At 54.3% G+C, this 10,063-nt stretch overlaps 2 protein-coding genes across 2 annotated transcripts in view; one reads left to right on the plus strand and one right to left on the minus strand.

Annotated features, from left to right (window-relative positions):
* Positions 1 to 468, minus strand: part of TPRA1 (transmembrane protein adipocyte associated 1) — a 15,341-nt gene extending 14,873 nt beyond the window's left edge. Inside the window, exon 1 of the mRNA XM_077780904.1 lies at positions 355 to 468. The gene's annotated coding sequence lies outside the window, so the exon portion shown is untranslated. The remainder of the gene's footprint in view (positions 1 to 354) is intronic.
* Positions 469 to 5,671: 5,203 nt separating this feature from the next.
* Positions 5,672 to 10,063, plus strand: part of MCM2 (minichromosome maintenance complex component 2) — a 19,886-nt gene continuing 15,494 nt past the window's right edge. The window contains exons 1-2 of the mRNA XM_077780820.1: positions 5,672 to 5,710; positions 6,174 to 6,403. Coding sequence (XP_077636946.1) covers positions 5,672 to 5,710; positions 6,174 to 6,403 — 269 coding nt within the window. The remainder of the gene's footprint in view (positions 5,711 to 6,173; positions 6,404 to 10,063) is intronic.

Genomic DNA, 10,063 nt, shown 5'->3' on the forward strand with positions numbered 1-10,063 from the left:
GGAAATAGGGGATCGGTGGCAAAGGGGAAACGCGATCGGCGCGCCGGGCCCACCGGCCCCCAGGACACCACGCAGCCCTTCCCGGCAGCGGCGACCAGAAGGCAGGCGCGTCCTTTTCGTGCTGCCAAAACTGCGAAAACAGCCACAGCCCCTACTTATAGCACCCAGGCCCGCCCCCCAGCCCCCAGTAGCCTATAGAAATGGAGCTACATCAAAGAGAGGGCGCAGGCCGCGGCAGAGGCCAATCAGATCTCTAAGAGGCGGAGCGACCCGCTGACCTCTTAAAGAGACAGCAAAGGGGCATTGCGGGGGAGGGAAGCAGCTCCGGAGCGGGGGAGCTGCTACGTATCTCACCCTGAAAGCTGCCAGGATCGCGGACCCGAGGACTGAGGACGCTGCCACCGCTCGGCCCCTGCGTCTGCCAGCTGTCAGCGGCCGCCAGCAGGCCGCTCGCCCCTGCCAGCCCGACCGTCCAGGGAGGAGCCTCCGTGGACCGCCCCCTCGCGTGCCGCCGCCTGGGGCGCCCCGCAGCGGCCGCCCTGCCCGGTGACCTTTGGTCACCTGGCTGAGGACGGAAGGGTAGGGACAGCCCCTCCCCCGGAACGCCGCGTTTCCACCGCATGCCACGCCGCCTCCACGTCCACCATCAAAGCGCCCTGGCATTAACGAGCACCGTCCGGGTTTCAGGCCCTAATTTTCACAACAACCTTGCAGGGCGGTTATTATTAGCCGCCTTTTCAGAGGAGGAACCTGCGGCTTGGAGACGTTAAATAACTTGCCCAAAGCCATACAACTAGGAAGTGGCAAAGCCAGGACGCCCGGGTTTGAACTGCCCCCTCCTCTCATCTCTAACTTCAACAGCTCTTTTGGCAATCTCCTCTGGGAAGCCCTCCCGGATTGCCCCATCTTTGCGATTCCCGACATCTTCGCCATGTTCACTCCTGGCTCTCCCCAAGCTGGCCCTGCCCGTCTGGGACCCTCCTGCGTCTGAGTCACCAGCTCTCACCCATCCCCTCCTCGTTCAGCATGTTCAAGCCGCGGCTCTTGCTTTCTGTTTCTATTCCTTAAATATACCAAGTTTGTCCCTGCCTCCCGCTCTCTCTCTCTCTCTGCATCTGTTCTGTCTGGCGGGCTCCTTGTCACATGACCTCCTTGACACCCGAGCTAAAGTAGCTGTGCAGTGTCTCTCTCACAGTGCCCGTTTATTGCCTTCCGAGCACCGTCCCTCTGACGTGATTAGATTCATTGCCCTGCTTCCTAGTTCATCAGCCACCCTCCACTTAGAATGTCAGTGTCAGGGGGACAAAACCACGTCTGTCACTTTCCTCGCAATATCCTGAGGCTGCCTCAATGCCTGGTGCAAGTTGTAGACACCACTTATCACTGTGCCCTTAGGACACACACCCGGTGACGAGATGGTCACTTCGCAGTTGGGCTGGAAGGAGATGGCGCCCGTTGTTCTGGAACAGGAGAAGCTGGCGAAGTCACCCCCTGGTGACCATTTGGGATTCGGTTTGTCTGGGGCTTCCCCAGCCTGGACTGTGGTCGGCGTGCACGCTTTCTGTAGTAGCCAGGAGGGGCTGTGCCTGCCTTCCTGAATGGGCTCTGGGGAGTCCAGGTCAATTCCTAGGGTTGCCTGGAAGCTAGGAACATCCTCACTGCTCACATTTAACTGGCAAAAACAAGTCCTAGGCCACTCCTCACCTCCAGGGAGCAGGAAACTTCCCTCCTCCCGTGTTCCAGGAAAAAGAAACGGATTATCTGCGACCAGGCCAAAACACTACCCTCCATCTTTATCTTTAGGTGTTTTTTTAAAGGCAAAAGTACAGAGTTTCCGGGGCAGGGAGTTTGCCGTTATCACTGCAACACACAATTCTGCCGTCTATACACAGAGTTTTGGGCGTTGCGTGTAAGTTTCTGCAGAATTTCATTTGTGGAATACTTCAGGGTATCTATTTTATGCTCTTGTCTTCAGGGCAGAATCGGTGGCTTGTTCAGTGTGGTATCCCCTACCTACATGACAGAGAGTGGCATCAGTAAAGGTCAAGAAGTGGTAGTGTAACAAAGATGAGACTCTCAAGTTCCATTCCTTGTCCTAAAGGGGGTGCCCATTCTCTCTAGGCCGTGGCTGCTCCAGACCTGGGATCCCTGAAAGCAACGGAAATATAAAAACAACAGGAATCGGGGCGCCTGGGTGGCTCAGTCTGTTGAGCGTCCGACTTCGGCTCAATTCATGATCTCGCAGTTTGTGGGTTCGAGCCCCGCGTCGGGCTCTGTGCTGACAGTTCGGAGCCTGGAGCCTGCTTCGGTTTCTGTGTCTTCCTCTCTCTCTGACCCTCTCTTGCTCTCTCTCTCTCTCAGAAATAAATAAAACATAAAAAAAATAAAAATAAAAAAATAAAAACAACAGGAACAACATGACAGGGCTCGGCTGTCAGAAGCAAAGTCCGTACAATTGTCCTATAACCATCGAGGCCAACGAAGCAGCCTTCCCTGCTGGGAAGGCTGAGCAGATCTCTGGGACGGACAGACTCAGTAGTTGGCAGAATGCCCACGATGGTTCCTTGGTCTGTGTGAGGAGAGTTTTCCCAGAGGTCAAGGTCAAGTGAAAGCCCCTGAAACTTGCCTCCTACCCACCTATCTCAGTCAACATAATAAGGTAAAAAAGAAAAAAACAATATCACGTGACAGGGGAAATGCAGAGATTACGCTACCCACCCAGGGATACCTAGGGGATGGACCCCAGCCCACCCCTATTTAATTCATCAGTCTGATCTTTACAAAATACAGAAAATGGGAGTGGATTGCGACAAATTCAACCAGTTGCAGCCCCAATTACAGCTTCCTTGCAGGTGTCATTGCTCGCACTGATCAGCATGGCCTCAGGGACCCAGAGGCTGGCCTTCCCTTTGACCACTCGTATCAAGAACCACTGACATTCCTGGGGAAGAACAGCCATTCACATTTATGGTCTTGCCCCAGGTCAATGGTCACCCTTCTGCCTTTGTCATTTGGTCCGAAGGGCCCTGGGCATCTGGCCATTTGACAGAACACTGCAATGACATCTTCCTAAATCTGGCCGGCTGAACGAGAAGTAACAAGTGAATGAAGACCTCCACGAGGCATATGTGCTTCTGAAGGTGGAAGATAAACCCTGTGAAGACGCGGGGGCTTTGCCACATCTGTGGAGTTACCAGAACAACCCTTCCAAAGTAAAGGACAAATGACTGCCTCTTGAACACCCCGTGGCAGGGAAGGAAGCACAATGCGAGAACCCCCCTTTTGGGGTCTGGAGGCGGTATATTCTACCCCTGAGAGTTCTGCTCTGACCCATACGTGTCGGAATGACATAAAAGCTTTTAGCTTTGAGTGAGACTCATAGAAGGAAAGAACTGTGGTCCCATGGACCGCAGGACCCACAAACCCTCTAACATTCGAGGCAAAGATGGTGAGTAAAGATGCCGTGTCAAGTTTACGGCGAGCCCCAGTGGAAAATCCATAATGTACACCCCGGGGGTTCCAGAGCAAGGCCAGGCCACCTACCGCAGAAAATTATACACAAATTCAAAAAGCAATTCCACTAGGCGGCTGGCCCCTGGTGGAGGTAACTAATGAACCGGGCTCTATCAGGCTCACTAAGTGGTAAATTCAGGTGGGCCCCGGCAGACTTTAAGCGATCTGTTGTGATCTACCCCGTCACACCAGCGCCCCTCCCTCCCTCACACCTGTGACCTGTTCAGAGGTCCCTCGGGACCAGGTGGCACAGGAACAAGGCTAAGCTGGATGGGAAACGAGCTGGCTCGTTTCAGATGTCTCACGTGGCCTCTCGCACCTTCTGGTCACTTGCTGTGGGCAACGCCGGCAGCTGTGTTGTGAGATGCCCTGCAGGGAGGCCCATCTGGCAGGTAAGTAAGGAGCCCCTTACCCAGAGGCCAGTGTGAAATCGAGTCCTCATCCCACAGCCTGGGAGGAACGGACTCCTGCCACATGAGGCAGCTTGGAGGTGGATCCTTCCCAAGCTGAGCTTTCCCGAGGGTTCCCCACCAGCACCCTGACAGCAGCACTGTGAGAGGCCTTGAGGCAGAGCCACCAGGCTAAGCCACAGCCGGATCCCAGACCCCTAGACATTCCATAATACCCGGTCATTGCTTTAAGCTGCCGGATTCCGGGATAATTTGCTATGCAGCCATAGATGACTAACACAGTCCCATCCACCGTCTCTTCTCTGGCTTCTCCCCAGCACCTCCCAGGATCCCATCTCCTCCCCAGAGTCCCTTGCCGGTGCCTCCTACCTGTGAGGGTTTCCCAGGTCCCAGCCCTGGGCCTTCTCACGGCGCCCGCTCCCCGGACCGCCCAACTGCTGCAGCTCGGGCTGCGGCCCAAACTCCCCCTGCAGCGCCACACCTGCGGACTGCCCGGCCGCCTGGATGCTCCACTCAGGGCCCATGTTCAACCACACAGCCAGGGGCAAACATCCTCTCTGCCCCAGGTCTGTCTTCCCCTGAGCTCCCCACCTTGAGGTGGTGCGGCCATCATCCACTTAGTCTCCCAAGCCAGAATCCTGGTCCCATCTTGGGTGCCTCTCTTTTGCCTGTCCTCAACACCCCACGGCGGCCGATTCTTTCTCCCAAATATCGCTGGATACTTCCAGTCCTTATCATCCCACCCGCACCTGTAAACACTGTGTTCCTTCCAGATGCTTCCTCCCTGCCGTGCTCACCGGCCCCCCGCCCTGGCTCGCGCTGCCTGTACCTGGAGAAAGGACAGCAGCCGAGGTCGCCAATTTGGTTCGGCCCACCACCACCCAGGGGCAGCCTGAGGGCTTCTCCTTTCCCGGGCATCGGGCATCGCAAGCTGTTTGGCCAAAACTACAGAAATGCGTGAAGACCCCCGCTGCGCCGTGCTCTCTGCACAGTGACAGCTGACGCTCCTTGTGTCTGGACCGTCTGCGCCTCTTTGCTTCCCTCAGTCACAGTAACTCCTGTCACAGTAACTCCTGTCACAATAAGTCCTGTCACAGTAAGTCCTGTCACAGTAAGTCCTGCTACAACATCGGACGTGGCCTCCCACAACCTGGGGCTGTTTGGGGGCTTGAAGATTTCAGTCTGAGACAGACTCCCTGCGCCTAAGACCTCAGGAAACAGGGCTCTGAGCCTCGGCTGCCCCATCTGTAAAACGTCCACGGGGGCCCAAGGTCACGCAGGCAGCAGGGGGCGCTGGTCCCCGTTGCCCCCCACCCGCAGCTCCAGCTCCCACGTCTTTGCTGGTCGAAGCGCCTAGAACGGAAGCGGGAAGACGCGGCAGGCGAGCGGCCTCGGGGGCGTGGGCGGGGCCTCGGGGGGCGTGGGCGGGGCCTCCCCTCCGGCCCGCCCCCCGCGCACGCAGTAGAGGCCGACGTCACGACGCCGTGTTCCTTCAGACGCTTCCCGGGCTCGGGCGGGTCACGTGAGCCGNCCCAGGCTCTGTCGCCGCGCCCGGTCCCGCCGGGGTGGGGCCTCCGGGTGCGGTTGGGGCCCCGGGCCCTGGTCTGGAGCCGACCTCTCCCCGGTACTCGTCTCTTGCGGGGCTTGCAAAGCCCGCTGGCCCCGCACCAAGCCAGGAGCTCGGGATTCCTTAACCCGGGCTGAGTGCCCCCCCCCCCCCGGGGCACCCTCTGTGTGCCTGGCGGCGGATGTGCGCGGGACAGCCAGGGTCCCGCGTCTTCGCGCACGTATTGTGGTATTTTTTGTCCACGGATCTTCTTTTCTGCCTTCTCTCCAGCAATCTGGAAACGTTTCCAGAGCGCTTGTGTTTTAGTCCACTTTTGTATTCGGTTCCCTGGCGCAGTGGCTTGCATCTTGTGGGTGCTTTAATGGGGGGAAGGGGTGCTTACAGGAGAGGAATGCTGGGGGAATAGACACACAGGTATGTAGATAAATGAGGTACCCTTAGCGACTTGTCCTGGAGAAGGGAGTGAAGTGGCCGTGTTTGAGGGAGTGATGTTTGGGCAGGTTCCTCTTGGCTCAGCTCCCAGGACAGCCTTCCAGGCCGAGGGGACATCGAGGGCAAAGTCCTGAGGCTGGATGGGGTTTGGAGTTCCAAGGGGAGAAGGGGGGGGGACAGACGCACAGGTGGAGAGGGCTGCCCTCACAGCAAGCTAAGTCAGCCCTCACCTTCTCGGTCCTCCATCGCAGGAATCCTCTGAGTCCTACACGGTGGCCTCCAGCCCGGCCCGGCGGCCGCGACATGACCCTCTCACTTCCAGCCCTGGGCGCAGCTCCCGTCGCACAGATGCCCTGACCTCCAGCCCTGGTCGGGACCTTCCCCCTTTCGAGGACGAGTCTGAGGGACTTCTGGGTACAGAGGGACCCCTGGATGAAGAGGAAGAAGATGGAGAGGAGCTCATTGGAGATGGCATGGAGAGGTATTGTCGCTCAAGGCCAGGCACTCCGCGGGTAGTTTTGCGGAGAGCCTGCCGTGTGCCCAAGGGGCGTTGCTTTGGGAGCGGGGGTAGCAGGTGAATCAGTATGCCTGTCTGGGAGGGCACCTCGAGGCAGGGTCTAGTGGGAGACAGACAGGTTCAAGGAGCCACAGGTTCATGGAGCCGGGTTAGGCTTCTCGGGCTCCGTACCCCGATTTACCAGCAGGATTTGGTGTAAGTGTACCAGTAGTAGAATTGCGTGAATGCCCGGACACTCTACTTTGGGACCTTCTTTTACTCGGAGTCAGGGGTTCCAAGTGCGCTGTGTTGGAGAGGGCTGTGCGGGCCATCCTACAGTCCATGGAGAGTGCCCTTTGCGAGCCACCGCGGGACGGACTTTGGGGGCTCTCGGGACCTTTCGGGACCTTTCGGCTCTCTGCTTTGAGCATCATTACCCTAGCTGGTGAGGCCGACAGTACAGTCACTGTACGTCACACAGCAGAGGGGGTTGGCAGTCTTTGGACAGACACCCTGAAATTTTATGGGAACATAGGTTTTCCATTCTCTTTGGCGTGTATCTGGGGATGAGTTGCTGGCGCACATGGTAACTTTGTGGTCAATCTTTTTTTTTTTTATTTAATTCTAGTTAGTTAACATGCAGTGCGATATTGGTTTCGGGAGTAGAATTCAGGGATTCGTCACTCGCACACAATACCCAGAGCTCATCCCCACAAATGCCCCCCGTAATACCCATCACCCGTTTAGCCCATCCCCCCATTCCCTCCCCTCTGTCAGCCCTCAGTTCTCGAACCTTCCGAGTCTCTTATGGTTCGCTTCCTTCTCTTTTTATAAAATTCCCTTCCCATGCGTTCACCTGTTTTTGTTTCTTAAACTCCGCGTGTGAGTGAAATCCCACAGGGCTTCCCTTTCTCTGGCTGATTTTACTTAGCGTAATATAGTTCCATCCACGTTGTAGCAGATGGCAGGATTTCGCTCTTTTTGACGGCTGAGTAATAGTCCATATACCCCCCCCCCACGTTTTTATTCATTAGTCAGTGGACATTTGGGCTCTTTGTATAGTGTGGTTATTGTTGATAGTGCTGTGAACATCGGGGTGCATGTACCCCTTGGATATTCTTGTGTCTCCTGGGTAAATACCTCGTAGTACAATTGCTGGATCTGGGGTAGATCTATTTTTGACCATTTAAGAAAGCTCCGTACTGTTCTTCAGAGCGGCCGCACCAGTTTGCATTCCCACCAACAGTGTAAGAAGGTTCCCCTTTCTCTGTATCCTCGCCAATACCTGTTGTTTCTTGTGTTAGCGTTAGCTGTTGTGAGGTGGTATCTCAGCGTGGTGCTGATCGGTATTTCCCTGATGATGAGGGACGTTGAGTATCTTTTCACGTGTCTGTTGGCCATCTGGATGCCTTCGGCCCATTTCTTAACTGAATTATTTGGTTTTGGGGTATTGAGTTTGAGAAGATCTTTATGGATTCGGGATACCGGCCTTTTCTCAGACACGTGGTCTGTAAATCTCTTCTCCCGCTCTGCAGGCCGCCTTTCAGTTTTGCTGGCGGTTTCCTTCACGGCGCCCACGGGCTTTATCTCCATGAGGTCCCGATAGTTCACGTTTGCTTTTGTCTCCCTTGCTCCAGCCAGGGTCAGAGAGGTTGCTGCCTGTGTTCTCTTAGGATTTTGATGGTTTCTTCTCCCATGTAGGTCTTTTGTCCATTTGGAATTTATTTTTCTATAGGGGGTAAGAAAGTGGCCCGCTTTCATTCTTCTGCATTTTGCTGCCCCGTTTCCCCAACACTATTTGTTGAAGAGACTGTCTTTTTTTTTTTTTTTAAGTTTGTTTACTTTGGGAGAGCGCACGCACAGGAGCGGGGAAGGGGCAGAGACCGGGAAAGAGAATCCCAAGCAGGCTCTGCACGGCCGGCCCAGAGCCCCACGCGGGGCTCAAACCTATGAACCGTGAGATTGTGACCTGAGCTGAAATCAAGAGTTAGATGCTCAACCATCTGAGCCACCCAGGGGCCCTAAGGCAGTCTTTTTCCCCATTAGACAGTCTTCCCTGCTTTGTCAAAGATTGGTCGACTGTATAGTTGTGCATCTGTTTTTGGGTTTTCTGTTCTCTGCCGTTCATCTACGTGTCTGTTTTCATGCCATGTGGTTATTAGCGTCTTGAGGAACTGCTAGACTGTTTTCCAACGCAGCTCCACCGTTTTACATTCCTACAAGGCGGGTAAGAGGGTTTTAGTTTCTGCATTTCCTGCCCGCACCTGATATTTTTTCGTTTTGGGTAATAGCCATCCTGATGGGTATGACGTGGTACGTCATTGGGGTTTTGACTTGCGATTCTGTGATGATTAATGATGTGGAATGTCATCTTATGTGCTTACTGGCCATTTATTTGTCTTTGGAGAAACGTCTATTCAAATCCTCTGCCCATTTTATGATTAGAGCCCTTGACTTTTTATTATCAGGTTGTAAGAGCTTTCAATTTATTCCGGATACAGGTCCTTTTTCAGATAGGTAATTTGCAAATTTCTTCTTCTCAATCTGGCTTTTTTTCTTAATGGTGTCTTTTGAGGCACAAAAGCTTTCCATTTTGATTCAGTTCAGTTCCTTAATTTTTTTGTGGACCAATTAGAATTTCACGGAGGACAGAGGACATCTCGCGTGACTTAAAATTCTCAAAGAACTAGACAAATACCATTTAACTGGAAACATTTAAGAATTCAGAAATGGCGGTGCCTGGGCGGCTCAGTCGGTTAAGCTCAGGTCATGATCTCGCAGTTTGTGGGTTCAAGCCCCGCATTGGGCTCTGTGCTGACAGCTATCTCAGAGCTTGGAGCCTGTTTCAGATTCTGTGTCTTCCTCTCTCTCTCTGACCCTCCCCTCCTGCTCATGCTGTCTCTCCTCTCTCAGAAATAAATTAAAAAAAATAAACACTAAGGTTTAAAAAAATTTTTGGAAATGGATCAGCCGAGAAACATCCCTGGCTCTGGGATGTGTTTCTGGCACCAGCAGTGTGGGATTACCTATTCTGAGTTTTCTGCAAAAAAAAAAAAAAAAAAAAGAGAGGGGGCAGTTCCCCCAATCACCATTTTGAAAAAAGGGAGAATTCTAGAAGATTCTCTTGGGGGCGGGGGACAGTATGCTATCAGAGAACAAGCCTGCTGAGATTGGATGTATTTTGACACCCGTCTCTGCTGAGCGACTCTCGGCGAAAGCCGTCTCACTGCCATCATCTTATTTCCTCATCTTTGAGCTGGAGTAATGATGTCCACCTCTCAGAACTGTAGGGAGGAAAGCGTGCCTCACTCTTTGTTGGTGGGTTCTTTGTTCAGGGAACATTCCCCCTTCAAATATCTGAAAGGTGACCTTGGCAAATGCGTCTTTGAAGATCTTAGAGTAGCTGAGACGGGTGAGCCAGTATGTGGGCGNGCTCCGCCACGTCTCCATCCTTCCAAACCCAGTCCTGCAGGTTTGTCCTGCGGTGACTGGCCGCCTTCACTGGGCCTGTCGGCCTCGAGATTTACCCGTGTGTAGCTTTCCTTTTGAAGACTGAAACCTACTCGTATACTCAGGCCAGGACTCTGTGGCCTGCCCAGAGTTGCCCGGGGCGGGCCCGGGCCCGGGGCGAGGCGGGGGGGGGCA

Source organism: Crocuta crocuta, unplaced genomic scaffold (assembly GCF_008692635.1).
Source record: "Crocuta crocuta isolate KB4526 unplaced genomic scaffold, BGI_CrCroc_1.0 scaffold299, whole genome shotgun sequence".
NCBI classification, from domain to species: domain Eukaryota; kingdom Metazoa; phylum Chordata; class Mammalia; order Carnivora; family Hyaenidae; genus Crocuta; species Crocuta crocuta.